This window comes from Daktulosphaira vitifoliae, unplaced genomic scaffold (genome assembly GCF_025091365.1).
Source record: "Daktulosphaira vitifoliae isolate Bord-2020 unplaced genomic scaffold, ASM2509136v1 Scaffold_1, whole genome shotgun sequence".
NCBI lineage: Eukaryota > Metazoa > Arthropoda > Insecta > Hemiptera > Phylloxeridae > Daktulosphaira > Daktulosphaira vitifoliae.
In genome coordinates this window covers 13,361,748-13,379,208 of record NW_026099572.1, presented here as the reverse complement: position 1 = coordinate 13,379,208, position 17,461 = coordinate 13,361,748, and the positions used below count along the sequence as shown (strand labels likewise).

Sequence of the window (17,461 nt, the reverse complement as noted above, 5' to 3'; positions counted from 1 at the left end):
ATATCGTTGTTAACCAAGAGTGTTATATATACATTGTAGTGCGACCCTTGGTAGTTCCTCTAAGGGAATATAAATTTAATAGGAAACCTCAGTATCTAAGGTTGATATAGCCTAGCCAGCTATCCCCCGTTGGTCCCTTAGATTACTGTTGACGGGCATTTAGGCTCAACCCCTAAATAGTGACGTAACATCATGTTTTGATTTTGAACGTAAAAAAAATAAATAAAATGCATGCAATTTTAAAAACAAATTAATAATGCAACTGTTTATATTGAGTTTGCTGATATGCGCTGTTGAAAATCAGTTTGTTTAATTGATTACTTGTTGTGATTATTTATAATTTGGCAATTAGGTAAAAAGATGACACAATCGTTTAGTAAAAAATCTCATATACGTGAGATACTTACCAATAATCTTGTATATTTCTTTTTTAATTTGACCCTTTACCTACCCACAGGAAGTATTCAAAATGAAAACTTTTTTACAAAAAAAAAACTTTTAAAACTTAATTTTTGAAAGTGTTAATACCACTTGAAAATATCAACTGTACGTTATTTTTGTATTAAAATTTTTGATTTTGTATTTTATTTTATCTTAAAATACTTTACAAAAGTTTTTGAGTTAAAAAAAATAAAAGTTGTATTTGATATTTGTTGAGTCGTTGATAGTTGATGTATAAATGAAAATTAATAAAATGAACTACGTATACACACGCATTACCACAAATGATATAATATAAAAAAATCAAAAAATATATATATATATAATGTCAGATCATATTGTAACACGTCTGCCATGTCGACGGACCTAAATAAAAAACATAGGGACACCTACAAAAAAAAAATGTAATAAAATATTTTTTTTCTTACAAATTGCAATAACTCATTGAAAAATCAAAAAATCAAAAAAATTCTTTTTATATTGAAACCTTAGATATTTCCGTTTCATTTGGTATTAATTTTTTGAAAATGTGACCATTAACCGCTCACATGGGGGATTTCAAATATCAACTTCTGCATATATTTAACTTATTCAACTTAGGTTTTGAAAATTTTCAGTAAATACTCCGAGCTTCATACATATGTTAAAATAAAACTTATGTTATGTACTATAAAGTCAAAAAAAAACTTGTCTTCTATGTGCAATAGGTTGCTACAGTTAAAAAACATGCAACTTTGGTGTTAAAATTTACAATTTCAAAATTTTTTTTCAAATATAAATTACTATTACATTTTGAAAAATGTATGAATCAATAAAATTTTTTTTTATTAATACTTTATATTTATTTTTTTCAATTAACATATTTTTGAGGAAGGGTTTAAATCTTTAAAAATACGAGTAAAACATATAACTTTTTCAAACTAACTTTTGAACATTTTCTGGAAATACTGATATTTTGATATAAATTAAAGTTTATCTAATATAGTTAAATATGAAAAATTAAAACACCTATTTACGATAATTCCATTTTTATAATTTAATTTTACAACTTAATTATCTAACAAAGTTACATCAACATTTGAATGAACATTTGCTTCATTCTTCTTTAATTAATATTGAAGTAAAATTGTTATTTTTTACAATTGGTTCACTGACACTATTTAAACTCTTTTTTTCGCCTAAAATTAAACATGAACATAATGATAATTGTATTGCTCTTAATAGGATTAAATAAATATTATTTTAAATATATCATAACATAATAATTTCGTAAGTAAAGAGGTTAGAAATTATTCTTTTATTACTATGTAGATATTATTAGAATATTATCATTCCCAATAATGAAATTAGTAGGTACTAGAAACATATTAACAATTTGGTATAATTTACATAAAAGTACACAGTATAAACCAAAAAATCTAAATGCTTCATTTCCAACACATTGTTTTACAATATTCATCATGTGTAAATAAAATAACTAATGATTTTATAATCAAACAAAATGTTTTACTAAAAAAAACACTTAGATGCTGTTACCTTTAATCTTTTGTCTTCTCACTGGAGTTAATGCTCCATCTAGATGTAATTTACAAGTTAAATGTCACTATATAATATTATAAAATTTTATAAACATAGAATTGAAAAATAATAATATTACCTATTACATCAACACACTTATAATTCAAACATAATGGTACTTCTTAAGTACAAAAAAAAAAAAATTAAATAATTAATTATAATTAAATACAAAAAAATAATAAACAATACATTTTTGTGTTCTACAAAAATTGTTTTTATAGATTTACATGTATACAATAATATTACCTAATAGATCACCACGTTTATCATTCGAACATATTGGTATATCTTAATTACAGAAGAATAAATGAAAATCAAAACTATGCTTATAAGTAAATGCAATTAAATCTAAATATTAATATACAAATACATAATACACAATTACAACAGATCCGATAATNAATGTTGGTAATCTAAAAAATATTTTTAGTACATTTACACGTATAAAATAATTTCATTAATTTATTAACTGTCCACTTCGATTAGTTAAATAGAAAATAATATTTGTGTAGATATCTTTAATATTGAATTAACAAACCCCTATGAGTTTATCAACAGTGTTTAACTTAAATAGTAGTACTTAGTCAAGTGTCATATATATAATTAAATTTTCATTATTCTCTTATAAAAAAATTAAGCCTAAATGGAATTATGATAACAAAAAACAAAAATAAATAATAATTAACTACATTACATGATTTTCGGCAAAACATAAACGAATGATAGAATACATTATTAAAAACGATAGCACTCTGGCGTAGCAGCACAATGTGGTCGTGGTATATTTGGGACAAGTATAGATGATATCTGACCGTGATTAAAATCCCTATCATATTTCGTTGCAAATTTGTAGAAAATGTTTAATTTTTGTGCGTTTTGTAATTTTTAGGATCATATCGATACTGATTAGTAATACAGTACTTAAATATAATCTTAAATAAATCCATATTCTNAAATTGTAGAAAATGTTTAATTTTTGTGCGTTTTGTAATTTTTAGGATCATATCGATACTGATTAGTAATACAGTACTGAAATATAATCTTAAATAAATCCATATTCTAATTATGAACGAAAACATATATAATTGCCAATAAAGAGTTTTCATAAGTGAAGANTATTATGAATGAAAACAAATATAATTGCCAATAAAGAGTTTTCATAAGTGAAGAAAAAATAGGCGAAGGTAGAGCAAGTTATCATCCTTACCCTTTAATTAAATCTCTTAACTAAAGTATTTAGCAAAATAACTTATAATTTAGTAAAAATATAACTTGATATATTGATACCCAATGAGAAAACTGATTGAGAGAGAACATAACACAAAATATATCAGAAGATCAGTTTGGATTTAGAAAATGGCGAGGAGCAAGAGAAGCGATAGTAATACTGAGATTGATCCTTGAATTATAGTGAACAGAAATACTATAGCAACATTTATAGATCTAGAGAAAGCTTTCGATTTAGTGGACTAGAAAATTTGATTTAAAATATTAAGAGAAAAAGGAATGGTTTGAAAAAATATACAGCTCATATTCAATTTATATAAAGATTAAACGACAGAAATAAATGTAAATGGATCTGTCAAAGAAGCAAGAATATGGAGAGGAGTGAGACAAGATGCCCATTGTCGCCTTATCTATTCAATATTTTCATTAAAATGAGCATAGATATAATGAAAACCAAGACAAATGGAGTGAACATAAATTGTCAACATTTGTATTCGCTTTACAGATGACATTGTTAGTCTAACAAAAAATGAATAATAAGCTAAAAATTCTATCAAGGAACATGCTAAATTTTAAATGAAAATAAATTCCATGAAAACCAAAACTATGCTTATAAGTAAATGCACTTAAATCTAAATATTAATATACAAATACATAATACACAATTACAACACATCCGATAATTCTGCTATAGTGGAAGTATGATATCTTCCAATAACAAATCAACAACAGATATCAAAATAAGAATAGCATTGGCAAAGCTAGAATTACAAAACAAGAATCAGCTTCTCACCAATAAACATCTGAGCATTAGCATACTTAAAAGATTTATTAAAACAATTATCTGGACTGTGCTCTCATAGAGCTATGAAACATGAACTATTCACAAAATAAACAGAAAAAATCTATAAGCATTAGAGTTACGGATATTGAAAAAAATTACAAGGACAAAATGGATAGACAAGAAAAAAAATGAGCAAGTACTAGAAAAAATCGAAAAGAAAGACAGATAATGAAAGTAAATGAATTAAGAAATATAAATGTAATCGGATACATCATCCGACACAATAAATTTATAATCAATCTTCGAAGGAAAACTAACTTGAAAGAAACCCAAAAGACGTGTGCGTCTTTTGGGTTACTGAAGAATTTTTTGTCAAACCGAGAAGAGTGGCTTCAATGACAAGGCATTGCCTTTAATAAATGATGATAAATAAATATGAACATAATGATAATTGTATTGCTCTTAATAGGATTAAATAAATATTATTTTAAATATATCATAACATAATAATTTCGTAAGTAAAGAGGTTAGAAATTATTCTTTTATTACTATGTAGATATTATTAGAATATTATCATTCCCAATAATGAAATTAGTAGGTACTATAAACATATTCACAATGGTATAATTTACATAAAAGTACACAGTATAAACCAAAAAATCTAAATGCTTCATTTCCAACACATTGTTTTACAATATTCATCATGTGTAAATAAAATAACTAATGATTTTATAATCAAACAAAATGTTTTACTAAAAAAAACACTTAGATGCTGTTACCTTTAATCTTTTGTCTTCTCACTGGAGTTAATGCTCCATCTAGATGTAATTTACAAGTTAAATGTCACTATATAATATTATAAAATTTTATAAACATAGAATTGAAAAATAATAATATTACCTATTACATCAACACACTTATCATTCAAACATAATGGTACTTCTTAAGTACAAAAAAAAAAAATTAAATAATTAATTATAATTAAATACAAAAAAATAATAAACAATACATTTTTGTGTTCTACAAAAATTGTTTTTATAGATTTACATGTATACAATAATATTACCTAATAGATCACCACGTTTATCATTCGAACATACTGGTATATCTTAATTACAGAAGAATAATTAATTAGTTAATCATAAATACTTAAAAATAAATAATCAATATAAATGTTGGTAATCTAAAAAATATTTTTAGTACATTTACACGTATAAAATAATTTCATTTATTTATTAACTGTCCACTTCGATTAGTTAAATAGAAAATAATATTTGTGTAGATATCTTTAATTTTTGTGCGTTTTGTAATTTCTAGGATCTTATTGATACTGATTAGTAATACAGTACTTAAATATAATCTTAAATAAATCTATATTCTAATTATGAATGAAAACAAATACCCTTGCCAACAAAGAGTTTTCATAAGGGAAGAAAAAATAGGCGAAGGTAGAGCAAGTTAACATCCTTACACTTTAATTAAATCACTTGAGGAAAGTATATACCAAAATAACTTATAACTTAGTAGAAACATTTCTTGATATATTGAGACCAATTGGTGAAAACTGATTAGTTTAAATTTAATATTTTAATAATTTTAACTTTAAAATAATTCAAATTTATCATCTTTCCAGATGTAGAGCAAGATATCTTTTTCAATTGAAAAACTATGTTCATTGATATATTATCATATTTATATTTGATTATTAAGTTATATAAGAATAATTAATTAATATATTTTAATTCAAAAATTATGCTTAATAATAAGTATTATTAAATAATACGAAAATGTTTTATCTAATGTATATTAATTTATAGTGTTTAAATTCTGAACACATGAAAAAAACAGTGTAATTATTTATAGGTAGGTAAATCATTGACGTCGCCAGAAATTTTTTTTTTTTTTTTTTTATTTGTTTTATTATTTAGTAATATTTTTTTTTAATATCCATCTAAATATAGAATATTTAGTAAATAATTCGGTCATTATGAATAACTTAATTTATTTATTAATGTATAATCCATAGATATCCTAAAAAACAATTAATGTAGAGTAGAATAATCGTATTATTAAAATCTAATACGAGACCCATGTTAACTAGTTTTATATTATTATTCTTGAAGCTAAAAAAAATCTTTATATTGTACTCTAAGGTAGATCATCACTATATTTTTATGATATTTTTATAATTACAGTTCACTAATAAATAAATAATGTCTATATTTTCGTTTATTTGTATTATTTCATAAATAAAGAGTGTTAAAACTTTTTATTTAAAACCATTTTTAAGGTGTATTTACGACAAATGTACTACTTAATTTTCTAACAAAGTTACATCATAAATTGGATTTAATAATTTAGTATAATTTTTGATGTTGACTATTTATTACTGACAATATTTTAACTCTTTTTTTTTTTTTTTACCTAATATTAAACATGAAAAATGTAATAATTGTGCTGCACTCAATAGGATTGAATAAATATTTTTCTAAATACATGATAACTTAATAATTTAATAAGTTAATAGATAAGAAAGTTTTCTATATTTATTCTGTTATTATTAGGAATATTAATATTCCCAATAATGAAATTAGTAGGTATTAGAAACATTATACTTATATTTTGCTATATTTTACAAAAACTAAGAACAAAATCATTTAAATGAATCATCTACAACATATTTATTTACTATATCCATCATATATAGTGCATTTCGATTTTTGTCCGTTTTTAATTTTTTAAGTTCTGAAATTACTGATGAAAAACTTTAGTACTTGAAGTAATCTCAACATTTCTATCTGCTAAACATTAATAATTCCGAAGTATCCGCAATAAAAACTAAATATTATTTTATTTGACTTTTTTATTAACATTTTGTCATTTGCAAAGGTTGAATGCGTTTACAAATATAATAAAGATTTTAAACACACGAAATTGATTTCCAATTCAACTAATAATTTTACTATTGTTAATTAACGTCCACTTAAAATAAATATTATAACTAATGATTTTATAATCAAACAAAATGTTTTACTAAAAAAAACGCTTAGATGCTGTTACCTTTAATCTTTTGTCTTCTCACTGGATTTAATGCTCCATCTAGATGTAATTTAGAAGTTAAATGTCACTATATAATATTATAAAATTTTATAAACATAGAATTGAAAAATAATAATATTACCTATTACATCAACACACTTATCATTCAAACATAATGGTACTTCTTAAGTACAAAAAAAAAAAAATAATAATTAATTATAATTAAATACAAAAAAATAATAAACAATACATTTTTGTGTTCTACAAAAATTGTTTTTATAGATTTACATGTATACAATAATATTACCTAATAGATCACCACGTTTATCATTCGAACATATTGGTATATCTTAATTACAGAAGAATAAATGAAAATCAAAACTATGCTTATAAGTAAATGCAATTAAATCTAAATATTAATATACAAATACATAATACACAATTACAACAGATCCGATAATTCTACTATAGTGGAAGTATGATATCTTCCAATAACAAATCAACAACAGATATCAAAATAAGAATAGCATTGGCAAAGCAAGAATTACAAAACAAGAATCAGCTTCTCACCAATAAACATCTGAGCATTAGCATACTTAAAAGATTTATTAAAACAATTATCTGGACTGTGCTCTCATAGAGCCATGAAACATGAACTATTCACAAAATAAACAGAAAAAATCTATAAGCATTAGAGTTACGGATATTGAAAAAAATTACAAGGACAAAATGGATAGACAAGAAAAAAAATGAGCAAGTACTAGAAAAAATCGAAAAGAAAGACAGATAATGAAAGTAAATGAATTAAGAAATATAAATGTAATCGGATACATCATCCGACACAATAAATTTATAATCAATCTTCGAAGGAAAACTGAAGGAAAACTTGGAAGAAACCCAAAACGCCCAAGGAAAAACAGAGAAGAGTGGCTTCAATGACAAGGCAATGCCTTAAATAAATGATGATAATGAAATATGAATATAATGATAGTTGTATTGCTCTTAATACGATTAAATAAATATTATTTCTAATATATCATAACATAATAATTTAGTAAGTAAAGATTTTAGAAATTATTCTTTTATTACTATGTAGACATTATTAGAATATTATCATTCTCAATAATGAAATTAGTAGGAGTTGGAAAAATATTAACAGTTTTGTATAATTTACATAAAAGTACACAGTATAAACCAAATAATCTAAATACTTCAATTTCAACATATTATTTACAATATTCATCATGTGTAAATTAAATAACTAATGATTGTATAATCAAACAAAATGTTTTACTAAAAAAAACACTTAGATGCTGTTACCTTTAATCTTTTGTCTTCTCACTGGAGTTAATGCTCCTTCTAGATGTAATTTACAAGTTAAATCTCACTATATAATATTATAAAACTTCATACACATAAAAATTAAAATAAAATAATATTACCTACTACATCAACACACTTATCATTCAAACATAATGGTACATCTTAAGTACAAAAAAAAAAATTAAATAATTAATTATAAATAAATACGAAAAAAAATAATAAACAATACATTTTTTTTTTTATAGGTTTACATGTATACAATAATATTACCTACTACATCAACACGTTTATCACTCGTACATATTGGTATAGCTTAATTAAAAAAGAAAAATTAATTAATTAATCAAAAATACTTAAAAATAAATAATCAATATTTATGTTGGTAATCTAAAAAATATTTTTAGTACATTTACACGTATAAAATAATTTCATTAATTTATTAACTGTCCACTTCGATTAGTTAAATAGAAAATAATATTTGTGTAGATATCTTTAATATTGAATTAACAAACCCCTATGAGTTTATCAACAGTGTTTAACTTAAATAGTAGTACTTAGTCAAGTGTCATATATATAATTAAATTTTCATTATTCTCTTATATAAAAATTAAGCCTAAATGGAATTATGATAACAAAAAACAAAAATAAATAATAATTAACTACATTACATGATTTTCGACAAAACATAAACGAATGATAGAATACATTATTAAAAACGATAGCACTCTGGCGTAGCAGCACAATGTGGTCGTGGTATATTTGGGACAAGTATAGATGATATCTGACCGTGATTAAAATCCCTATCATATTTCGTTGCAAATTTGTAGAAAATGTTTAATTTTTGTGCGTTTTGTAATTTTTAGGATCATATCGATACTGATTAGTAATACAGTACTTAAATATAATCTTAAATAAATCCATATTCTTATTATGAATGAAAACAAATATAATTGCCAATAAAGAGTTTTCATAAGTGAAGAAAAAATAGGCGAAGGTAGAGCAAGTTATCATCCTTACCCTTTAATTAAATCTCTTAACTAAAGTATTTAGCAAAATAACTTATAGCTTAGTAAAAACATTACATGATATATTGATACCCATTGATGAAAACTGATTAATTTAAATTTAATAATTTAATAAATAAATGACAATACTAAATATAATAATATCAATTTCATATTATATTTAATTTCTATTACTATTTATATTAAAAATTTTTATAAAATATTATTTAATATAATTTAAATATCTTTTAATTTTATTTATTTATTTTAATAACTATACGCATTACATATACTTTATACTGTTTAATTTCAATTCACTAATTTCCAATTATTCTAGTTGTTGTGTATCTTTTCTATTTCTAACCTATTCACAGAAAAAAAACAGTATCACAACGGGACCGCAGCACAATGTGGACGTGGCATAGTTGAGACAAGTATAGACGATATCTGACAGTGATTAAAATCTATATCATATGAAACGTTTCGTTGCAAATCTGTAGATAGTGTTTAATTTTAAGAAATTGAATGATTATACCAAAAGCAACAAAATTTTCTATTTCCTTCATTATTTCAGATTACTAATTCTATTATTTAGAAGTATAATATATGAATAAATATTTATTATAGCAATTAAATATAGTATGAAATTAATATTTAATAATTAAGTATTTAAATTTTTTGAGAGAATTTATAAAAAATTATAAAGTAATTATTACTTTTATGACATACGTGTATAAAAAACGAAGGGCTCGATGCAAAAGTTTTCAGAAAATAATTTTGTTGTTAATTATTTATTAAAAATTTTACAAGGATTTAATTAAAATATACTTTTATTAATCAATTTTTCGTACCAATTTCTAATATGCAATTAGATTTTTTCTTTAACCACTAATTTTTTAAATTATTACTAATTATTCAAAAACTATAGGTAATTATAAGGAGAATAGTTCTAAATATTTTAATTGTATCATTTATTTAAATACCAAGAGTAACATATAAATTATTAATATTTCTATTGAATGATTTATTACGATATAAATATAATAAGTAATTTTAATAAAAAGATGGGAGGGCAAAAATTTAATGACTATAACTCATTTCCCATGGTTGTTACTAATCTTAAAAGCGGGTTAAGCTATTTTTTGGTGAATTTTATTGATCATATAAAAAAATCCGATAATTTATAAATTTTACTCTTAATAATATATATTATTAACTTCGATGCGAGCTAAGAAGGTATTAATTTAATCATAATGTGTTTATTTATTTATTTTTTTTTTATGTCTGTCACTAATTTTTCTCACTTCTCATTGGAACGATTTTTCTCAACGATACATCCAAAGATCCCAAATCGTATATAGTTGAAGACATTACCCCCGAAAATTAAAATTTATTTAGGTAAATTTCAAAAACATACTATTTTTGTGTTCAAATTTTATATATATTTTTTAAAAATCTTATAAGGGTTTATCATAATAATGAGTCCACTAATAAATATAAAATTTACATGATTCTAACTGAAATAAAATATAAATTTATACTTATTTTCATTATAGTACCTCGTCAAAGTTTAAAAAAGTTTTTTTGAATTTTTGGAAACATGAACTATTTCAAATTAACTTTTGAAAATGTGCGTCTTTTAAATATATGTTAAAATAAAGCTTATTTTATGTACTAGAGGTTAAAAAATGATAGCCACAAAAAAAACCACGTGTAAAATCATTTTAATATGAATAAGACATTTCTTCTCACAAGGGAAGACTACAGGAATGGGTACCTTGATTTTCATTGATATTATTGAATCCAAATGAGATAAAAATCATACAAGTTAAACACTTTTTTAAAAATTTAATTTAAAAAATAATATTAATTAAATTATTATTTTGGTATAATTTCAAGTATATTAACAATTAAAAAAAATTAATTGGATCGAAAGTTATTTAAGTTGTCGGATAATGCTGGGACACTCTGTCTATTAAGAATTTAGAAACAAATTTTAGTTTTGATCCATAAATTTTTGAAAAAGTTTTAAATAAAAAAATTTGAAAAAATGTAAATTTTTGGGAGATTTCCTGAAAGAGGGAATATTTTTAAAATTTTTGAGGTTAATGTCTTCGACTAGATACGATTTATGATCTTTCGACACATTGTTCATAAAAATCGGACCAATTAGAACTGAGAATTAGTGGTAACAAACACAAAAAAAAACACATCATGGTAAAATTAATACCTTCTCAGCTTCACATCGAAACTAAAAAATGGAAGAAAAGAAAACAAAATTTGTCTCAAATTTGTCAATCAAATTTTATAATATAATATATTATATATTATACATAATTTTTTAGTATGAAACTTGTGTAAATTATTTTTTATTGAATGTCTGATAAATTTAGTTCGCACCAAGTGTGAAATTTATTGTTTGACGGTATAACAATAGACAAAAATAACTAATACAATATAAAACTATCGTAATTTTTACTATGTAATAATAATCATATATAGACCACCAGGACATAAAAAAATTTGACTTAAACTTTTTCAAATTACATATTAAATGGATTTAAAAAAATTATTTTCTAGAGTCGTATAATGTAATAATGTTACATTACAATAATAACTGTTTGGATTATAAATAGTAGATTACTAAAATCAAATAATTAAATTGATATTTTTAACAGTAAAAAAAAAATGTCATATTTTTTTATTAATTTTTTTACATGATAATAAAAACGAAATTTATTTGCATAAATTTAATTAAGTATAAATATTTTTTCTTTTACTCAAATTTAAAATTGAAAAAAAAAATGCAAAAGCATAATTAAGAAAACTATTTATATTGATCATTATGAGTATAATTATTTATATTATATAATTATGAAGTATATACATTACCAGTTGTTAATGAAAAACATAGAAATATAACAGCCATTAAAGAGATTAACGTATTCTGAAATCATATTAATTGACTTGACTTTAAAAACCAAGTTGTTAATTATGTATATTTATAATAAAAAAACAACAGGGCCAACATATTGTTTGCCAAAATTGTTTACTGAGACCCAAACCCAATTTTTAACGTAAAATCTTACTTAAAAATTGTGATAAATTATAATTTATTAGATCAAACAAAGTTTTAACTTCAGAGGACTTTAAAACCTTTTTATCCTTTAAACTTCATTTATCTATTGAAGATGTAAAATGTTCGTAAAGTAAAATATTGTTTGATTAAAAAAATTACAATATATATAGTTAAATAATTTGTTTCTCATCTCTTGAGGGATAAAAAATCTAAACATTAACTTTTTTTAATGGGAACTTCTATTTTTAATTTGTTGATTAAAAAAGAAAATGTCAAACAATTTTGTTTTTATAATTTTTTTTCTGATCAAACATTTGCGTTTTAAATTGTTAAAAAAATTTGACTTAAAATTTCCTTCGTAATTAATTTGGTTTTATAATACCAAATGTAACAATAATCTGTTTCAATAGATTATAAATATTTTTATGTAGTTTTCAAGAAAAATTTTCTACGCCGGTCGTTTAATAATGAACAATATTAAACTTTTGAATTGAACATAAAGTACACGTCTATAAGTAGACATCAATAATTAATAATGTGATTTTTATTTAAAGAACAATATCGATTTGTAGTTATAACAGGTGACAACAACTATAGCGGAATAACTATTCAATGCAATAGTCTCCATTCCCCAGATCTCAACATAATAAAAAATGCTTGCGATCAAATTGAGAGAATGATCAAAGATAATCTCGATGAGGGTGAAATTTAAGTCAAATTTACTGTGGAAAATTTACAGAATCTATGGTAAGAAGGGTTTAAGCTTGTTATGAGACTAAAGGAGAGGCAACTAAATATTAAATGATTGGACTTATAGACTGTTAAATAAATCCTTATAATTATTTCAAGTTAATTATACTAAAAAATATGTTTAACGTAAAAAACGTTTTGTTTTCAAATATATCAATGTTGTAAATTTGTAATTTATGTAAAAATTAAGTTACAAATGAAACCAATGCAAAATAATCGGTTTTCTTTTAATTTTATGAACACATTAAATAAAGAAAAAAGTTTCATGTATTTATTTGATGATTTGAACGTTTAAGATTGCGTATAAGCCCAAAATCTAAACGCGTGAATATAAAATTTGGGGTTGTCTTAAATTACTGCACAGAAAATCACCAATCTTTCTATTTATTGGTCAAAACACTTTTGAAATAAGTAAAAAAATACATGGTTTGAAAAAAAAAGCTGTACAGAAAAGTAGATTTGTTCCACCCTTTTAGACATGTTTTAATATAATTTTCATTATATATTTATATATATATGTTAAAAGTTAAAACATAAAAAGAAGTTCTTTTAAAGAACAATTAATAAAGACGTAACTTATATATTTAAGTACAACTCTTTAATATGACACTGTCAAAAGTAAACGATGAACACAAGAAAAATATAGATGTGTCGTAGTCACTTACCATGTACACACTTACTTAAAACTAACGTTTTTTTAATATATGACTTATAATATTACGTAATGATAACATATTTAAAAATTAATTGTAGTGAAGATACATTATATATAGTTTTATGGATATAGTTTAAAGTTTTTTGTATATTTATTTCCCCATAGTAAAGCCCTAATTATGCTATTACTCATTATTTATAACTAGTTTAATAAAATGTTAAATAATTATTCGTGTGGCGTATTCGAATATTGCATACTAAATTTGTTATCCTCGAAAAATATTAAATTTTTTATTTTTTATTCTATTATAACAATAATCTATAAATTCAAAAAAAAATCATACGCAATAAAATGCTCCTAAAAAATATACTTTCTATTCAGTGAACTGATCCAAAATACGCAATTCAATTTTTTAACGTTTTACAATTTATATTGATTAATCGTCAAATTATATTTATATTTTAATTTTTTGTCAAATGTACTTCTCATTATTTTTTTTCAACAAAATTTACTCTAATTTATTTCAATTGACAAGTATTTTATTAAAATTTAGATGTTAACCTGATTTAGATATACCTATGGTTGCTCACCAACTGTGTATTTTTACACAGGTGTACACACATTTAACTAGCTGTTTATTAATTTTTTAATCTGATTATATAAACGTATTGATATTTGAAAATGTTGTATAAAAATAACTATCGAGTGTCTGTAAATAAGACGATAAGTCATATTTTACACTTTTTCAAGACAAAAATTTAAAATTTAATCATAATCGACAAATAATGGTTAAAAACAAATTCAAAATCAATTTAAAAGTTTTATATTGAATATTGATTTATGCTATAGAAATTTTTTTATATTTTTATATAGATAACTCAGCGTTACAATCTCGTGTTTTTTAGGCTTCTTTCCGTGTACCATCCGAAATATTCGTATAAATTATATAGGTAACTTTTAATTTAAAGTTGTATATGATAATGACGAAAATCTTTTATGATAAAACTACCAAATTACAATATTATTACTATTTATATCATACTGTAATGATTTAATTTATTATTAAATTGTAATTTAAAATAAAACCTTTTACTTTTATATTGTTCTTTTTTTAAATAATTAATATTTATATTCAGTAATTCAGTATTTACCTATATGAAATAAAAATTGCGATATAAAATACTTACCATTTTTTTAAAACTCAAGTACTGTTTTGATTAGTATCGATGTTGAGGTTTTAGTAAAATATTTAAATCTGTATATTTGAAAATTCGTGCGAGTATTCTTCATTTTATATTTTATTCCACAATTTTTTGTTTAAAACAAATAATACAATACTGTTAAACACCTGCAATTCTCTAAATCATTATTATTTACTTTTACGTCATTAATCTTTCTTATATAATTGTCGAGCTATAATATTTTCATAATAAAAGCTAATAAAAAAAAAAAAAGCAGCACAGTGGGGTCATAGCATAGTTGGGTCCAGCATAGATGATATCTGACATTGATTAAAATCACTATCATAAAAAACGCTTCGATGCAAATTTGTAGATAGTGTTTAATTTAAAAAAGTTAATGGATTATTCCAAAAGCTACAGTATCTCCTATTTCATTATTTATATTCTGATTACAAGTTTTATGATTTAGAAGTGTAATATATGAATAAATAAATAAATATATAAATATATAATATATATATATATATATAAGGTGACTGTTTTCACCTTGAAGACAAAATAAAGTCCGAAATTTTTTTTTCCATAATAAAGTATATTACATAAGCTTTATTTTAAGGTATATACAAAAGTGTCAGTATTTCCGGAACACTTTAAAAAGTTAATTTTTTGTGAAAAAGTGGTCATTTTAAATCCCCCCCTGTGGGCAGGTCAAGGGTCAAATTTATTAAAAAAATATATCAAATAAAAGGTAAAGACATCATGCATCTATAAAAAATATATATATAATGATTTGATTATTTTTAAAAAATTTCGAAAATTAGCGATTTTTAAATTAGTAATTTTTTTGGAGATTTACTCCATTTACCGGAAATGAAGGAAATTTTTCAATTTGTAAGGGTAATGCCTTCGACTAGATACGATTTGTGATCTTTTGGCGTATCGTTGAAAAATATCGGTTCGGTGAGAACTGAGAAAAAGTGGTAACAGACACAAAAAAAAATAAATAAATAAATAAAAAAAACACATCATAGCAAAATTAATACCTTCTCAGCTTCGCATCGAAGCTAAAAAAAAAAATTAAACATCTTATTATATAATAGAACAAGGAAAAAACGCTTTTCTGGGAAAATTACTTAGCGTGCTCGGATTTTCAAATTTTTTTTTTCAACGAAAGTACTCAGTCACGAGACTTTGGAAAAACTATTGTCGAAAGTCGGAAAATTTTTGCCGCTCGCCTGAGAACGTTTTAAAATTTCGACCGTTTCCCAGAAAAACGCTCGCCGACACCAGCATTTTACAACTTAAGGTTTGAAATTTTCACCAGACCCACCCAATGACATTTCTGAGATATTTAAAAAAAATCAATTCAATCAGTTTATTTTTCACCGTTTTACGACCTTTTTTTGATTTTTAAGTCCAACCTCACGGATTTAATATGGTTATTGACTCATTGCTGCGCATATGTTTATTGTGACCCTTAATTTGTAAATATGTATTTTTATAACGATTTAATTTTCTATTCAATTCATAATTAATCTATGTAATTGTTATCATATAAAAGTTGATCGAGTTAGTTTATTAACTATCTTTTTTTTATAATATTATGTTTTGATTATTAAGCAGTATTTTAATAAGATATAAATGTTAACCTTATACTTAATACCTTAATACATTTTACTATATTCTCTTTTTGATTTTTCCTGATTTTAATAATTATATTTTTGTTACACTGATTCTGATGTAATATTTTTCTTGCAAATCACTTATCGTGACCGGCGAAGCCGAGTACCTCTAGCGGAATCAGTGGTTTACTTACAAGTTGAAGGCGCGTAAGGGTCAGCTAGGCGAAACCTACTGTACTATATATCTATGTCCGTTTTATATACAAATATTTTATCTAAATTCACCCACTAAGATAATTTACTAATACGATCCTACATAAAAGTCATAGAATGACTATCATATAATTTACAAATAAAATATTTAATATTATAAGATATATATCATTTTAGTAATAAATTATATGTCATAGTATTAAAATATCTAACATACTGTAAGAACATTTATTACTATGTTCTTACCACTTATATTACACACGTTTTATTTCTATTTATTTAATTCGAAATACATATTAATTAGCATAGAGGGAGATGCTGATGTGACAATTCTACTCGTCTGTAGCCCGGAGCTATTGACGTCGAACTAACAAAGGGCAGTTGTGTTCGAGTGGCCGTTATAGACATAGTTTTCAATATTATTACTTACGTCTTATTTATAACTTAACTTGTTTTATTCAACGACCCGTCTATCGCCAATTGTCATCATAACCAACCAACTCCGTCTCACATGGATATACCTACTAACCAACTGTACTAGGATTCAGGTCAGACGTATTGTACA

General features: G+C 23.2%; 1 protein-coding gene across 22 annotated transcripts; it reads right to left on the bottom strand.

Annotated features, from left to right (window-relative positions):
• Positions 1-678: 678 nt before the first annotated feature.
• On the bottom strand, positions 679-15,198 carry LOC126910309 (uncharacterized). 22 transcript variants are annotated; one of them, XM_050692767.1, is made up of 15 exons: positions 15,068-15,198; positions 12,289-12,343; positions 8,663-8,704; positions 8,512-8,553; positions 8,390-8,428; positions 7,377-7,418; positions 7,212-7,253; positions 7,091-7,129; positions 5,097-5,138; positions 4,931-4,972; positions 4,810-4,848; positions 2,266-2,307; positions 2,099-2,140; positions 1,978-2,016; positions 679-830 (listed from the first exon to the last, which is right to left on the bottom strand). In XM_050692767.1, the coding sequence occupies exons 1-15, from the start codon at positions 15,068-15,070 to the stop codon at positions 808-810; spliced, it is 573 nt and encodes a 190-aa protein (XP_050548724.1). In that variant the 5' UTR covers positions 15,071-15,198; the 3' UTR covers positions 679-807. The 22 variants fall into 22 exon arrangements, with proteins under 22 accessions (XP_050548724.1, XP_050548720.1, XP_050548719.1 ...); XM_050692763.1 differs by lacking the exon at positions 679-830 and adding an exon at positions 1,453-1,619 and having other exon boundaries at positions 2,099-2,137; XM_050692762.1 differs by lacking the exon at positions 679-830 and adding an exon at positions 1,453-1,619 and having other exon boundaries at positions 4,931-4,969.
• Positions 15,199-17,461: the final 2,263 nt, after the last annotated feature.

Coding starts and splice junctions, on each gene's coding strand:
- LOC126910309 (XM_050692761.1), bottom strand. Junction 2,141..2,265: donor TAAACGTGGTGATCTATTAG/GTAATATTATTG, acceptor TTTGTACTTAAG/AAGTACCATTATGTTTGAAT. Junction 1,620..1,977: donor GAGAAGACAAAAGATTAAAG/GTAACAGCATCT, acceptor GTTTAATTTTAG/GCGAAAAAAAGAGTTTAAAT.